The sequence below is a fragment of the Danio aesculapii genome, chromosome 2 (assembly GCF_903798145.1).
Source record: "Danio aesculapii chromosome 2, fDanAes4.1, whole genome shotgun sequence".
NCBI classification, from domain to species: domain Eukaryota; kingdom Metazoa; phylum Chordata; class Actinopteri; order Cypriniformes; family Danionidae; genus Danio; species Danio aesculapii.
Genome location: NC_079436.1, coordinates 45189901 through 45207729, shown reverse-complemented (window position 1 = coordinate 45207729; position 17829 = coordinate 45189901). Strand labels below are relative to the sequence as shown.

At 34.2% G+C, this 17829-nt stretch overlaps 1 protein-coding gene across 1 annotated transcript; it reads right to left on the bottom strand.

Annotated features, from left to right (window-relative positions):
• Positions 1 to 1599: 1599 nt before the first annotated feature.
• Positions 1600 to 17381, bottom strand: LOC130238429 (phospholipid scramblase family member 5). The gene is made up of 8 exons (XM_056469439.1): positions 17331 to 17381; positions 15171 to 15423; positions 14058 to 14132; positions 11336 to 11528; positions 5567 to 5678; positions 1948 to 2047; positions 1722 to 1780; positions 1600 to 1626 (listed from the first exon to the last, which is right to left on the bottom strand). The coding sequence occupies exons 1-8, from the start codon at positions 17379 to 17381 to the stop codon at positions 1600 to 1602; spliced, it is 870 nt and encodes a 289-aa protein (XP_056325414.1).
• Positions 17382 to 17829: the final 448 nt, after the last annotated feature.

The window sequence follows — 17829 nt, the reverse complement described above, 5'->3', positions numbered from 1 at the left end:
ACATGCAATGATAGATACACAACTAAAAATTATATAATACCGTCAGGATGTTGAGGGCCAGTCTAGGTAACATTCATCTTTAAATATTACTAGCAATATAAAAGTAAAAAAAAAAAATTGAAGATTACTCCATAACCTGCAGATCAATGTTTTTATTGTTGTTCAATGTTTTAAAATTTTTTTTGTGCATTTTACTTGCTAAAAAAAAAATCTTGTAGAAGATTGTGCAACAGGTTTTTCAGCCGGTTTGAGGCCCTAGATTTTAATATCTAGGTAACAAAGTATTTTTGTGTGTGTGGTCAAAATTATTTTCTGTGGGTCCATGTAAAATTTACACAATTTTTAAATCCAATATAAGTATGTTTATTTTTGTATTTAAAAATGAAAAAAAAAATGAACCTGTTTTTTGCCATGATAAAAGCTGCAGTAGTCACTGTGGTTCAATCATATTTCATGTAAGAATTATTTTATACCTACACTTATAAGTGTAAAAATTAAATTGAGAAATGTAAGCTTATTGAACTTTTAGCAGAGAAAAAAAAAATAGAGACTGTTTTGAGCATATTTTATGAGCATTTGGCTTTCATGACTAAAATAGTCAAAACACTTCAGCTGTATTCATATTTGAGCTGCATGATATTGGCAAAATGTAACTGTGAGATATATATACAGTTGAAGTCTGAATTATTAGCTCACCTGTTTATTTTTTTCCCTCATTTTTGAGGGAGAGCAGATTTTTTTCAACACATTTCTAAACATAATAGCTTTAATAACTGATTTATTTTATCTTTGCCATATTGACAGTAAATAATATTTGACTAGATATTTTTCAAGACAGCTTAAAGTGACATTTAAAGGTTTAACTAGGTTAATTAGGTTAACTAGGCAGGTTAGGCTAATTAGGCAAGTTATTGCATAATGATGGTTTGTTCTGTAGACTATCGAAAAAAATATATTAAAGGGGCTAATAATTTTGTCCTTAAAATCGCTTTAAAAATATTAAAAACTGATTTTATTGTAGCCGAAATAAAACAAATAAGACTTTCTCCAGAAGAAAAAATATTATCAGACATACTGTGAAAATTTCCTTGCTCTGTTAAACATCATTTGGGAAATATTTAAAAAAAGAAAAGACTATATAAAAGTACCAAAAAAAAAAGAATTATAGATTACTGCACTAAAATACATCGACCATTACCTAAAGGTCAATGATTTTATATTTTAAATATGTTTTTAGCAAGTAAAATGCACAAAAAACTAAGATCATGGAAGTCTTGTAGAAAATGGTGCAACGTGTTTTTGCAGCAGGTTTTGAGGCCCTTGAAATATGTATATCAAATCTTATACAGTAGGATTCATAGGAATAATATTCAATGAAATTCAGTGATCAACGTCTAAACCCAGTTTTTGTCCAAATGCTTTGTTCAGGCATGATTACTGTAGTTGAGATTAAATTAGCTCAGAAAAGCATCGCTCATCTGTGTTCCTGCGGTTACCATAGAAACAATGCATTGCTTCGTCATCATAAGGCATCACTGTTTTATTTAGAAGGACTCTCGCTTTACTTCAAGGTGATGTTTGCAGATGTCTTATGTCCTCTTAGCTCATCTCAAAAAACATATGATTCTGCAAACAGAAGCAGATAACCAATACAGCAGTTTAGCAGATTAATAAAGCACCAGTGTGTGTGTGTGTGTGTGTGTGTGTGTTTGGTAACTGACCAATAGAAAGGCAGCAGCGAGTAACAGCACTTTAGTGTTCAAACTCATTTCTTGAGGGACTAAGAGAGAAAGCAATGTTTTATTTATGCAATTCTTAAAGCTGAAGCTATTGTGCAAAAATAAATGAGTTAATAAATGAATAAAATGGCAAAATGAGTATATTTGTCTGCTTCCCTGCATAAAGGCTGGTCTAATATTAGCAGGTTTAAAAAAAACTATATCTTACCATCCAGTCCAAAGTACTCGTGATCCATGTTACATTTCTCATTATATCCAGGCCACTTCTTCCATATGCGGCCGATACTCTCGCCAATAGTGGAAACCACCTGTAAATGAGAAAACAGGACAGTAAGAACAGCATGTAAATGACAAGCCAATTTATATCTAGTCTATAAACTGCAAAAAGCTGAAAGAAGTTATTAGTGCACTTGTAAGTGGGTAAACGCGTTGCTTTTACAATGATTACTTGACAAAGGTGAGTAAACCTATTGTTTTTAAAGTGATTAGTTGACTTTACAAGAGTGTAAACCCATTGCTTTTAAAGCGATTAGATGACTAAAAAAAGTGTGTTCACCTGTTGCTTTTAAGGGGCACTTCTGTCCAAACAGCTTACAAAAGCTGATTTTCAGCATAACTGTGTCTAGGTTTAGTGTGTCCACAGTCATATTGCGGTGATATAAAGACAATAAGTCTCTTTTATAAACTTCCTGACGTTAAAATTGGACCCAAATCCCTTCCATTTTGAGGCCCACCACAACGTGACATAGGAGTGCGGTTTCCTGCACTTTCTGAATTGACTGACAGGTGTGTATTAACATGTCTCCGTAGTAACGTATAATCATATGCATAAGACAGGACGTGTGCAAAGCAACTTTGATTAAAAGATCTGTTCAGCTCTCTGTGATCATCAATTATCATCAAATGAGTTTAACAAGTTTAAAACATTATTAATAAGGACAGTAAAATCGCTACGTAATTCATCAGCACAGCCGCATAGTGTGAGTACAATTATAAACGAAGACACTTTAATCCCGGTTTGTAGACATTAAATCAGGTTTATTTTATACATTAACATAACAGATGTCCATACAGCAGTGGATATTAATGTGTATCCTGTCACGTTTTCCCGGCAAAAACAGTGCAAATGCTAAACATGTGTGTGTGTGTGTGTTTACACTTTATAAAGACATTGTGTGTGACTCATCGTTGCAGAAACGCTTGAGTAAACTCCACAAAAAATACAGTTGAAGTCAGAATTATTAGCCCCCCTGAATTATTAGCCCCCTATTTATTTATATTTTTTCCCAATTTCTGTTTAACAGAGAGCAAATTTTTTTTCAACAGATTTCTAAACATAATAGTTTTAATAGCTCATTTCTAATAACTGATTTATTTTATCTTTGCCATGATGACAGCAAATAATATTTTACTAGATATTTTTCAAGACAGCTTAAAGTGACATTTAAAGGCTTAACTAGGTTAATTAGGTTAACTAGGGTAATTAGGCAAGTTATTGTATAACAATGGTTTGTTCTGTAGACCAGGGGTTTTCAAACTGTGGGGCGTGCCCCACCAGGGTGGCACCAGCACCTATTAAGGGGGAACGAGACATTGAGGCGTGCACTCAAGTTAATTATGATGCTGATTTTTATGTGCTCACTAGAGTGAATCTGATTAATGTTAGCTCCACATCTAACTATCAGGCACATATAGAGTTAATGCGTTCGAGTAAAATATACGCAAATAAAATGGAGCGGGTGCTTTTTAAAATTAATGACAATGAAAACCGGTGAGCCGTCTGACAAACAAGTGCACTTCTGAATCTAACCAGCAGGATGTCCTTCTGGGTCTTTCAATAACTTTGAAGACATACTGACTACATTTACATGGACATAACTAATGTAGATATTTGCCTTAATAGACAATAATATAATTAAGGTGTTTACGTGAAGTGCTTTCATGTAAGAGTTTCCTGTAGTTTTGGGTGACTTTAACTGCAGTTCGGCAGTTTCACATTCACTCATGAACATTTATGCCCCCGTGACAAACTGGGGTATTAGATGCAAATAGGGGGAAAGGAGTGTTATGGAATTTAATAACGCACGTCAAATGGAAATAAAAAACTTCCGCATTTCGTGGTGTGTGTGTCTACGTGCGTGTGCCATGCAGTCCTTTACTGATAGCCGCGCGTGTGGAGCTTGTCGGAAAATATGGCGAAAAGTCCGACATGACGGTAATAGTTTGATTGCAGTGTTTACTTCAATAATGCCACTGATAGGCCTATATTCATACTCCACGTCTTCATTTCATTTCTGTTTAGTTCAGTTATGACTTTAGTCGGATTAAAAAATAAATAAATAAATAAATTTTTTTAAAAAGCTGTTTACATGGTGACTCTTAATCAGAGTATTGTCTTAATCATATTAAAGTATTGTTGCCCATGTAAACGTACTCTATGTTCGACTCAACCACACCGTCAGATCTTGGCTTTAGAAGCAGCATTTTCTTTATGTACGTACATCAAAAGCAAGTATGCTATGGCTCATGCTTATTGACAGTGAAAGATGATTTACGGTTAGTCGTGTCAGGAATCCAACCATGTTGTCCTCACAGAAACAGGTAAGCTGTATATTTACGTATGTTTCAATGTAATTAATGCTACGCGTTTTAAATGCAGCAAGTGATATATCAACGATGTTTGCACATGCATTATAATTTAGGCTCGCGGGAGGCCGGGGGAGGGGCGCGAGTGAAATTTGCCAAACTTAGGAGGCGTGTGACCTAAGAGTTTGAAAACCCCTGCTGTAGACTATCGGGAAAAAAAAATTGCTTAAAGGGGCTAATAATTTTGACCTTAAAACGGTTCATAAAAATTTTAAAACTGCTTTTATTCTAGCCAAAATAAAACAAATCAGACTTTCTCCAGAAGAAAAAAAAATATTAGCAGACATCCTGTTAAAATTTCCTTGCTCTGTTATGCGGAGGAGTGAATAATTCTCACTTCAACTGTATATCAAATAACAGTTGGGAAAGTTTGTACTGTAGTAAGGGAGATCTGCTTCCTTCTTGTCTGTCACAGTGCTGTTTATCTACGTGAAGGCTACACACACTGACACGCACATGGGAATGGTGGGCAGGAAGAACTAGCTCATTTCCATTAAAGGCACAAGCAACAAAAACAGCTACTGTACAATGTCCTAAAAGCTCAAAGTTCCCAGATTTAAAAAGGTATAATAAATATTATATACAAACTCTACATATAAATAGTTTATATACAAATATATAAACTCTACAAACACATTCTGGAGACACAAAAGACTTTATATTAAATCTTTAAAAAGGGGTAAAATAGGTGTCCTCTAAAGCAATTAGTTGACTTTACTCTTAAAAATTGAGTACTCCTGGTCCTTTAAAAATGATTACTTGACTTTACAAAGGTCAGTACACATATTGCCAAGTGATTAGTTGACTACTTTACAACAGTGAGTAAACACTTGAATTTAAGTTCTTGTTTATTTGATTAAAATAAACCTATTAACCCTGTTACTCATTAAAATAAACATATAGATTGTATCTATATCTTATAAATCAATATGTATATGGGCAGTTATTATCAGAACCTTTACCTTTATTAGATATCAGTATTTTTAAAAAGGTTACAAGATTTTGAACTGAACTTTACTGTGGCTGTTCTGACTTTGTCAAATTCATAAAATTTACAAAAGATTTACCAAAGATACCAGTATATAAAAATAAGCATGGATATGGATACAAGTAGTAGGTTAATTAAATTCAATTTTAAAAAGCTTGCCATGGGTGATGTAAACAATGGGCGGGTTTCAGACCTGTAACTCTTGCTCAGACAGACATCGTGTGTTACAGCAGGAGCCCTGGATCCTCGTAGAAGAGTTTCCTTCAGAGTCACACACTTCGAAATATGGTGTGAACATACTCCACCTGATGAGGTAGCAAAAAGTCATCATTTACTATCGCTTGCAGTGTTTACTGTACTCAATTTTTATATTTTCATCAGAAATTCAAATCTGAGAGCATTTACTATTGTTTAATGGTAGAAATGTTGCTGGTATATGAAACCATCAGATTATTTAGCTCTAATGGACTTTTACAAACTAATATATGAAAATGATTAGTTATACTGGTCTTTATAAACTCCAGTTTTGGTTATTTTGGTACAATGAGGATGTCCTCATGTCACACTCAGTGTGTTCCACTCATAGACTGTAAAATATGGTTCCACTGTGTAGTGAACCAAGCTCATTATTGTCCTTACCAGTGCCCGAATTTTTGTACACAACCTACTGATGAATGACCTAGGGAGCTAGGGTGCTGACTGAGATGTACCCTCAGCGGTTAGTTCTTAAAAGAATCACTTTCCTCTGCCAAATTTTTGTGTGATATAAAGGTCCCCTGAATGTTAAAGGTTTTCATGGATATGCCAATAAATTATATGATGAACATATAGGCATTATATGATGAAGATTTCTAAAAATCATATGTCATTTGCAACCTGAGTATTTAAAATTAAAAAACAAATTGGAATCTGGGGCAGCATTGTGGCTCAGTGGTTAGCACTGTCATCTCACAGCAAGAAGGTCGTTGGTTCAAGTCCGAGCTAGGTCAGTTGGCATTTCTTGCATGTTCTCACTGTTTGTGTGGGTTTCCTCCAGGTGCTCCAGTTTCCCCCACAGTCCAAAGACATGCGCTATAGGTGAATTGAATAAACTAAATTGGCTGTAGTGTATGTGTGTATGATTGCATGAGTTTATGGGTGTTTCCCAGTACTGGGTTGCAGCTGGAAGGGCATCCGCTGCGTAAAACATATGCTGGATAAGTTGGCGGTTAAATTCGCTGTGGCGACCCCTGATGAATAAAGGGGCTAATCTGAAGGAAACTGATTACATAATCCAGATTGCATGTAATCATTTACATACCAGCACTGATGACGACAAATCAAGATGCTCAGTCGGCCAAAAAGCCACAATACACTTGCAAAACGAATCTCTAAAAGACTTAACGTGTCAAGCCTCTTAATGAGACTCACATTTAATGAATTTGTTTTAGGAAAGAGTTTTCTCCAGCCTAGTGAATGTGCATTTGTGTGTGTGTGTGATGGATATAATGTTAGCCTGTCATGACCTGATGCTCAAAGGCTCTGTGTGTGACAACAAACAAACACGGCACTGCCTTTGTTCACGACTGTCCTGAGGAGGAGGTCATGTTGATACTTTCATATCAGAAAGTTCATCAAAGTTCTGTCTCCGCCTACAAGGGTTAATCCAGGGTTAGTCCCCCCCCTCTCAATGCAGTTAGAAGACACACAATGGTGACCTCGTCTAACCCCTGCACAATAGTTGGCACCGTGAAGAGCCATGATGTGGATGGCATCGTCTGCACAATAGATTTACAGTACAGGAGTTTAGTTCATCCATCATTGCACAAAAGTTGGATCCGCCTGACAAAATGACTGGAAATTCTGAATTGAAAGGAAGTTCACCCAAAAATGAAAATTTAACCATTATTTGATGTTGCCCACCCTCAAGCCATCTTCAGTGTTCAAGACTTTATTCTGTCATACAAACACAGTTGTAATATAAATCATTTTAAGGAATATAAACAATAACAATGGCCCTAACGTATTCCCTGATTTACATTTTTTATTTTTTTAGCTTCCGAAAGTGCCAAATATTGGTAAATAATATTACGACAGTTAATTTGATGCCAAATTATGATTGAATTGGTTCTTTTTACATTTATGAAATAATCTAACAACTAGCAGGATATGTCTATGGGCCAATGACATCACTGCATTTAAATGGTCTCTACATTTTTACCCTAGCTTTTCCATGCTGTAAATGGTGTTGGATAGTCGTCACCTTACAAATATAAGGTTCTATTTGACATTTGTCAAAATAGAGTTATTTACATATTCTTATTAAATGACAACTTATGTACATTATGTGATTTTTTTTATAAGCGGTTTACATTAAGAATTTTTATTTAAAAGTCAAACTCTAGCTTGGCTCTATAGACCATTTTGAGGGATGTAAACAAAAATAATGGTCCCAACGCATTTCCTGTTTTACATTTTTAATTTCTATAGATTCCTGGAATCCAAAAAGAGCCACATATTGATAAATAATGTCATGATAGCTGTTTTAACATTAAGTTATGATTGAATTGTCTCTTGTTACAGTTATGAAATAGATTGATAACAAGCAGGAACTGTTCATGGGCCAATGACATGACCACATTGAAATGGTCTATAAGGTTCTTTCCGTGAGCCAATCAGCATTCCGAATGCACCCACAAGGACCAATCAGGATCTTTCTTTGTCATTCCACCGGACTGCTTCGTTGACAGCCGGAACAACCAGAAACACAAAATCGGAGCTGACTAATGCCGCACCACACAAAATTAGGAAACCCGAAACTGAAAAGATGTGTAAATGTGATGATTTAGAAGCATTTTTTGACATCGAGATGAAATGCTCAACTTTATATTGTTGAAAAAGTTATTAAAAAATGTAATATATTAAATGTGAAATATTTTTATTTGTGTATATATAGTCAGTGAAATAGTGTTTATTAAACTCATTTGCTTATCGTCTGTTGTCTTTTAAAGTCTTTAAATTTGATATTAAAGGGCAAATACTTCATATAATTCAATAAAATTAACATTTGCACTGGACAAAATATTTTGCATAGCCTTGTATGCTTAATCTGAACAACATATTCATCCTAAAACATTAAAGAAATGTTATAGAAAGCAAACATTTTACTTTCTCAAACATCAACATCTTGTTACAACACAAATTCTTATTTTTTAAATTAAATTAATAAGTAGACTGGTTGTATTTCTTAAAAAGTAATGCTTCAATTAATGATTTGCAAGATAAAAACCTTATAATTCTAAACAGAAATAGAAGAAAATTGGAATAAAAAGATTCTGTCTGCATTTACCCTGTTTTTTAACCCAATTTGCAAATTTAAGAGAATTTATCATTTACATTTAGAGTACATTTAGGGTCACTGGCATGTTCATGTATGAAAGAGAATTGTTACACACATATTGTTTGCTATATGGAATGCAAAATCTTATAAAAAACAAAAAAAAAAAACTATAATTCCAAGGTGACGTAGTGACTGCTGCACAATATATCATTTCAGATCGATATTGCAACGTGCACATCCACAATAATCACATCTCAAGATTTGCAATGTTGAGTCTGAATTATAGTTGACCAGAAGCAACAAAATTGTATTTAATTACTGTATTTCTACAGAACTTTGAATTTGTCTCGTTTCTAGTCCAAATATTCCAGAAAGCAAAAACAAGATCCTTTTACTTAAGTCAAAATTAAGAGTTTTCTGCAAGTGATTTATTTCTGACTGAAGTTAAAAACCAAACATTATTTTTACTTGATCTAAGAATCTTTAAAAAACAGCACAGTAAGAAAAGCATTTTTTGCATTGTGATTATTTAATTTCTGTACCTGACTACTGTTAGGCTCCCCAGAAAACTGTCAAATAGTGCTATTCAAACTATCTTCATATTGAAATATTTAACGCAGGAAAATAAAATATCACAATATTTCCAATACTGTGCAGCTCTAATAGTGACTTTTATTTTGAAGCTTCCTAAAGTACATAAATCCATCGTCAAACTAAATAAAATTCAAATTCAATTCTAAACTTTAGCTGCATTCAAAATAGTCTACTACTTGACTATGTATTACAGTACATTGTCATTTGAATTTACTGCACGACTGTTAGAGATGTATGCTCTATATAGTATGAATGTCAGTAGTATGAATGGAACTCAGATGTACTGCAGTGCATCTGCTATTTGTCATTATCAAGTGAACTACCTGTGTCAGTTGCGTCACTTCACTCCTATTCATGAATTCTCTCACGTGGCATCATAGTGACAAAATAAAATTGTGACATTTTCCCTGCACATATTTTCCATTTCTATACCACATAAATTTCACCAAAAGCCAAAAATTAAATGTCATGGATGCTTGTTTTCTGAGTAATACATTATTTGTAAAGGGGTCAAAATTACACTATAGTCAATTTAAAGAAGAGGAGAAATGACTTCAGACAGATGGCAGAGTTATTATTTTACTTTTTTAAAAAAAGATGGGTAGGTGAGATGTGGATTTCTGCTATTTAAAAGGTATTAAAGGTGCAGTAGGTGATCTGCCAAAATGCTATCCGTAAGCATAATATCTTTGAAACACAGTCCCTCCCCTGCCGTCCAAAGCCACAACTCCTGAAATCACAAACACGCACCTTAAAGTTGACAGTAGAGTACCCACTAGATCATGTCATTCGCCAGTTAGAAAACTTTATAGTACTTTATTAAACTACAATTCTGAAACTGTAGTATATCTAGCACATTTTCAGTTGTGTAGCAAACAAAACTTGTTATAATGTGCAATATTTCATGCATGCAAGGATCACTGGTCTCACTCTGTCATGCGCTTTGTCCTAAAGCAGGGTGCAGGAATTACCCTTATTACTGAAACCCATACTTGCATGCTATTTCAGACCGAATATTTGAAGCATGGTGAACAACATGATAAACAACGTCACAGGTTGTCATTGTTCAAAAGTGAACCAATGTGATGTAAATATTAAACCAACTTCAGCTCAGTAAAGCAGGCTAGGCAGAATAGCGCTATTTACTTTTGTTTTGTTGTTAAACTAAATAAAAATCTACATTATCGATGCTGTAAAAGGTCCCTTATGAAACTGAAAATAGTCACATCAATCTTTCGTCTGAACATTTTAGTGGCTGAACAACACTTCTGTGCATATAACCCATTCGTAACAACACAACCTACATCAGCTTTGTGTGAAGCTAAAATAGTTTTAAAACAGAACATGACCTGTCTAAAAGAAATACTTCAGCCATGGTGTCGTCCTTCCTCTAGCGTGCAAAAGTAACTCCAATATTGATTCAGGAGTTCAAAAAAGTATTGATTCAGCATTTGTTTTTACGGCTGTCACTCTCTCGAACACGGCACGCGTGCACGCGCAAATGGCGGATCTGCATGAACGGGTTCGCAGTTGTACAAATCTACATTTGCTGACAGTTTGGGCTACTTATCAGAATTATGGGAGATGTCGACCCAACAATATTTAATTGGACGAACATTTTTTACTCTTATGCCCTACCAAGAATAAAAAAAAATTTAGATTTTTTAGTTTAATCATTACTATTGGAATGTGAAGAGACTTTTTAACCAGCACAACAAAAAATGTTTCTGAAAACAATCACCTACTGCACCTTTAAAGACTTAATATCGTTTTATATATGTATTTTGTTTCTTTCTATAACAGAAAATGTATACCATAACCTGTGTGAGGGACAAAAATATGCTGAAACAGATTAATTCATTTCCTCTTAATAGTCAGAATCAGTTTCAGAAATATTTGGAAGAGGAGATTTTGCTCATTTTAACAACTTCTGTAGCAAGCAGATTTTGAGATATGCAGTATTTTAACTTCATGTTACTGTCCTGAGATCCCAATATATCAGGGATTCATCCGTACAGGCCCTTAAATATGTTTGCTGTTGATGACTACCTTTGGTGAACTGTCCCAATGAGTTCTCTCTCTGCTGTATAGGCCCTTATTTCCATCAGGCAGCAGCCGAGGCAGCACATGTCGGCTCGCAGGGGCCTCTCGAACAGAAATACACACTCCGATTCCTTATCAAAGCCCTGTAGTGAACAGGATCTAGCTGGACCACAGCACTGCATACACATACATGAGCTCTCTGAAGAGATAAGAAACACAAAATATCAAGTCAATTGAGCTTTATTGTCATTCCACTCAATGTGTGGAATGAAATGTTGTGTCCCGCAGGACCACAGTGCAACATAAATAAACAATGATAAATATGAACGCAACACTGGAGGTAAGAGCTATTTTAAACCTATACATACTGTAGCTGGCATACTGAATCAGTCATCTTACTATACAAACTATACTCATAACCCAAGACAGACAACTGTTGTGTTCGCAGGTGTGTGTGTCTCTCGCTCTCTTTTTATCTACACAGGCCCCGCCCTAATTATGCAGATGACGTGCCGTGGGATTGGCTGGAGTGACCCAGGGCGTCTTTTAAAAAAAGGAAAACAGGCATTGGGTGGGAGAGCGAGTTGGTTGGCATGGAGATTTTGTATTTGGTGTAAAAAAAATTATAGAGTTGCTAAGTGTTATTTTGATTGCGTTTACCGTTTTGGTGGGTGTAAATCTTGACTTTTGTTTGTGGTTTATCCATCCGTGCCCACTGCCCCCATCTTATTTTGTTTTTGCTTTGCTTGTTGATATTGTACTCTGTATATACACAGTGAAAAGCAGTAGGGTTGGATGCAACACTTTTCTTTTGTGAAAATATTTTCTCCTGGTTTTTTCTTCATAGTCAGGGAGGTTGGAGTAGTTTTTGTATTTTTATTTCTGTTAGGTGTATTTAGTTTCCTTTGGGGGTTTAGTTAGAGTGTACTTTTTGTTTATTATTTTTCTGTGGGTCCTCTTTGGGGTATTTTGCTTCATATTTTGGGCGTTTAAAGAAAAAAGAAAAACGACAAAAAGACAAATAAACGGACCCAATTCTAGGGTTCATAAAAGTGAATTTATTTGTGCAGTGTTCTTTTATGTTGCGTCCTTGACCCTAGACCAGGGTCGTTACACTATACAAGTACTTTCGCATGAGACAGTAAGATATTGTGCAAAAGAGGTATATTAAGGTTGAAACAAACAAGTGGTGCAACATGATTTGTGGTACATTCACAGGTAAACATTGTTTTTCTTATTGAGTCCTTGTAAGATGGAGTTTAAGTAAAGTGTCCAGAGCATATGCATGAGAAGAGTGTTTCTACAGGTGGTGTGTCAAGCCCACTCACCTGTGTGAAGCACACTTAGAAATGCACAATGTTTTATAGATATATGGACTGATGGTAAGAAAGTGTCTGATATAAATGTGTTTTAACATTTACTGTAAGCCTTATAATTTACTGACTAGCTATGTATTCAATAAATACTAATAAACATATATGAGATACTAGAATGCATTTAGAAAATTACTGGTAACATTTTTGGATTTAGGGCAGCACAGTGGCTCAGTGGTTAGCACTGTCACCTCACAGCAAGAAGGTCGTTGGCTGGGCCAGTTGGCGTTTCTGTGTGGAGTTTGCATGTTTTCCTTGTGTGGCGTGGGTTTCCTCCGGGTGCTCCGTTTTCCCCCACAGTCCAAAGACATGCGCTATAGGTGAATTGAATAAACTAAGTTGGCCATAGTGTATGTGTGTGTGCGAGAGTGTATGGGTGTTTCCCAGTGCTGGGTTGCGCCTGGATGGGCATCCGCTGCGTAAAACATAAGCTGGATAAGTTGGCGGTTCATTCCGCTGTGGCAACCCCTGATAAATAAAGGGATTAAGCCAAAGGAAAATGAATGAATGAGATTTTGGATTTAATTCTACTGTGACGATTTTGTTGGCTTATGTTTCTTATGTTGACATAAGATGAGTAAAAAAGTAGATGTTACTAAATAGAGAATTGTTTTTTTACTACTAATAAGTTCTTTTGGAAAAAGTAAGTACTAGTATCTAAATAATAATTACTAGTTTCTAAAATATATATATTAGTATCTAATAAATCAAAACTAGTATCTAATGAATAAATACTTGTATTTATAAAACAACAAACTATTTAATAAGAGTGTATATAATAGAATAACTGGTATGGACTGTATAAGGACTACTATCTTTTAGCCCTAGAGTGGCCCAGGAAAAAAAAAAAAGGTCACATCACAGTTAGGTACACTGGGGTCCTCCTGACACTTACAGACCAATTACATAGGAAAATATAAATTTTTATATGATAAAATATATATATTTTTTTTACAGTAACTTCTCAACTTTTTATTTATGCAGTGTTTGTGTGGATATTTGATACTTTTTATCAATTCACTACACAAACATGCAACTACATCATAATTTGCCTTAAAAAAATTAAAATGTTTATTTAAAAATTGACCTAAATTTAATATAAAAGGTTTCCAGATATTGGTTTATATTTTAAGAACAAAATATTCATCAAGTACTGATAGCAGTACGGATATAATAGGTAGGAGAAAGTTTAATAGATGAATTATTTAAACTTGCCATGCACAAGAATGAAAGTCATGATTTAATGTGTTTAAATGTTGTACGAGGCTGTTTGAAGGTTGACGGTGTAAATAATAGAAGGCTTCAATCATCTTTAACAGTGACACACAACAGCACATGTTGTCTCCCATATTTACCTTCAACCGCCACAAAGAGCTGATCTCTGTTCTCTGAGCAGATGCTGTATGTTCTCCGGGCTACACACTGTGGACCTGAACATATAAAAATCTATTAATGCTCTTTATTTAGAGAGGAAGTTATATACTGTATCTTAAACCATGCGCAAGCTGTTCCACATAAATAATGATAATAAGTATGAATATACATATATACTGTAGAAATGCTGATGTCATTTCAGAATTATTACATATTATTATTTATTTATATTCTTCTTATTTATTTATTTATTTATTTTATTATTGAATTATTTTATGATTATTTAGAATAATCTTTCAATTTAAAAATAATAATTAAGAGTGCTTAAAATAGTATCAAATATTATTTAATTTAAATTAATTAAAAATGTGACTGGACCATGAAATCGGTCTACGTTGGACAGTTAGACTTTTAGCAATAGCCCAAATTAAATCTTATGGTTTGAAATTATTGATTTTCTTTTTTTAAAAATTATTGATTATCGATTCTTTTATGCCAAAAAAAAAAACCCTTACAATATTAAGTAAATTTAATTTTTTGGTAAATTTCCTACTGTAAATATATCAAAACTCAAGTTTAAGAGCTAAGAACTTCATTTAGACAACTTTAAAGGCAATTTTCTCATTATTTCTCATTTTGTCAAGTTTTTCAAACAGTTGCATCTCAACAAAATATTGTTGTACACAAAAAAAGCATTTATCAACATAATGCTTATTTAAACAGCATTCTTCAGGTGATTTATTAAATCCCAATTTAAAAATAGATGGCTTATGACTGGTTATGTGGTCCAGGGTCACAAATAATATACATTTTAATATTATTATTATTATTATTATTATCCTCCACTCTTGGCTGTCTCTTTTGAACCATCTCTTGCATCCTTGTTGAACAAAGATGTTGATTATCTTTAAAAAAAAATAGTTTTACTGACTTCTGAACATGAGTGAACAGTTTGATTTTAATTATTAATAAATTGCATTGTATTAGTACATTTCACAATCACTTAAAAACTCCATGTCTCATAAATAAAATCTGTAAATGGAAAAAAAAGGATATAATCAGTTGTTTTAATGTTTAAAAAATGTTGTACTCACCCTGTAGTTCAGGTCTAGCAGTGATGTGGAGTGATGTGACTGTTCTCAGAGCAGTCAGTTTCCCCAGTGTTTTCCTCTCAGCGTGTGCGTTTGCGACTCCCTCATGGTCTCCTCTATCCTGCAGCACCGGTGTGAGGTCCTGAGTGTCTCCGGCAGGTCTGATCTGCCTGTGAAACGCTCTGAACAGCAGGTCAATGTGTTTCTCTCTCTCCACACCAAAGGGAAGAGGCTGAGTGGTCACAGATGAGAAGGCCTGACACACACAGAAAAGAGAAACATGCTGTCTCAAAGGCTAATGTATGACAATTGGCATTGTAAATTACTGAGAATTGACATTTGTAAGGCATTTTAGCTTTATAATGTACAATTTACAACGGGGAAAATAAGTATTGAACACAACATGTTTTTTTCCTGGGAAGAATCTCTCATATGGGGAATGAAGTCACATGCATTGCTCAGGTGTGATTTTATTCCACAGACTTCAACAGAGTGTCAAAATCTTGGTTCTGTGGGTCTCGTCTATCAAATCGGATCTTTAATTTGTATTTTATATTGGATTTCAAATCAGGTGATTGGCTGGGCCATTCTGCAGCTTGATTTTCTTTCTCTGAAAGCATTTGAGAGTTTCCTTGGATTCCTTTTCTTTTCCTTGTCCACTCTGGTTTCATCTTCATCATCCTGATAATGTAGATGTTGGATTGAAGCAGCTAATATTAGAAAGGGCAATGAGGAAGGGCAAAAGGTTGCTGAAGAACTACTGAGAGATTTCAGCTGCTGTCTGGTCTTTCATTGCCTTCTACACCTCCCTTTTTTCATGTGTTCAATAACTTTTTCCCTGTGTCATTTCATTACACTTAACTTAATTTCATATATGGATTGCTTTTGTTTGTAACCAGCATCTGGGGAAAAATTTAAGTCAACAGCACCTTTAGAAATATGTTTTCTGAGAAAAATGGTGACGTGTTCAATACATATTTTCCCCATTGTATATATATAATGAAAGATTACATTGAATGCAGAACTAAAGTATGCATGCAATAAATAGTCAAAAATACTAAAGTATAAACAGCAATACTAGTTTTTAAAAATTATTAATAAGAACAGAATTTATATTTATTAAATTATTTTTATTCTAATATATTTTGTGACGAAATATACAGTCAAGCCTGAATTATTTATACTTTTTGTTCAAATTTAAATGAAAGTGGAGAATTTTTTTCCCCCACAATGTTGCCTCTTGCACATCGTCTTATTATCTTTTGGGAGAAGCCTGTGTCATTTCCGGTCAAAAAAAAAAAAAGGTGCTGGTTGAACCTGGTTGGTTAAAAGTAACTTTAAGTCAGAATTTTCCACATCCTATATATCTGTACAAAGAGCCTGACAAAATAGTAATTGTTTCATAACAATTAAATGCAAAGAAAACCAAAGGAAGAATTGGTGGGAAATATATAACATATACAGTATTAATAGTTAAATTAATCAACATTAATAATTATTCATATTATTTACTAACGTTATTTAACCACCATTACATTAAATCATAAAAAATTATTTTGATATGTAAATATATGTTTTGTAAATATTATAAGTAAATAATATTTAATAAAAGATTCTAATAAAATGTTTAATTATAAAAACTTGACTAAAATACTTTTAGGTATCCCTACATGTTTTAAGGAAACCACAAAATTGCTGAATGTATAAGAAAGGGAGAGATAAATTAAAGTAACTAATGAAATGGTGGATCTAGGATTTTCATAAAAACAAACACATTCAAGTTTTTGATTAATCCACAACTAAGCATTTTTTTCGTTGTAACTATGCTAACATAAATCAAACCAATAATTAAAACTTAATCGTGTGTGAAATTAAAACTTCGAGAACATTTCTTACCATATCAGAGAACTGCTTGGCAGGTGCAGTAGTGATGGGAAGAGTGTCTTTCCTTCAGTGAGAATCAGATGCTGTGTTTAGCAGCTCCACCCATACACATATAACAGAAAGTGTGTGTTAAATGTCTATATATTTCCACCGAGCAGCAGCCCCTCCTGCCCCGCTCTCTTCCTCCCGGATCTGCTCTTTGTCCCACAGAAAAATTCCAGTCAGCCATGAAATCTAGATCCTCCTCGAGTCAGTGGGGGGGTCGAGAAGCGTTTTTACCCAAAAACTGAAGAACTCCATGTGATTTAAACGGATCAAGAACTGCCTCATCTTTATTCAGTACAGTTAACGGAGGTCTACATATATTTCTAAAGAAATGTATGTCAAACATATATATAATTTAGCAGCAACGCGCTGTTTTTTTTTTTTTTCTGTCGTGTTTTGGCCACCCTCTTGGACTCCTTCAGAGCACACCGTTTGAATGGGCGTGGCGTACTACAAACTGTCCACTGCTATGATTGGCTGATAGGTAAAGTCTAAATGGGATACACCTGCGGATACTCGCATCAATATACTATAGCATTATGTTTGTGACATTGTTCAACAATAATCAACATTTTTACATTAAGGTCCAGGTAGGTGTTGAAGTTAATAAAATACGATTAAATTGGTAATTTTAATCAATAATATGAATAATACTCGGTAAAATTACTGTTCTTACATGTCTGTGATAGTTTTGGTTTAGGGAATGGATAATTTAATAAATCATATAAATAAT

What these genes read in the sequence shown, in the direction of transcription:
- LOC130238429 (XM_056469439.1), bottom strand. Translation starts at nt 17,381, where the DNA reads ATGAGGCAGTTCTTGATCCGTTTAAATCACATGGAGTTCTTCAGTTTT. An exon ending in CGAGTACTTTGGACTGGATG is followed by an intron (nt 1,781 to 1,947) that starts GTAAGATATAGT and finishes TTTCTCTCTTAG; the next exon opens with TCCCTCAAGAAATGAGTTTG. An exon ending in TCGCTGCTGCCTTTCTATTG is followed by an intron (nt 1,627 to 1,721) that starts GTCAGTTACCAA and finishes TTCTGTTTGCAG; the next exon opens with AATCATATGTTTTTTGAGAT.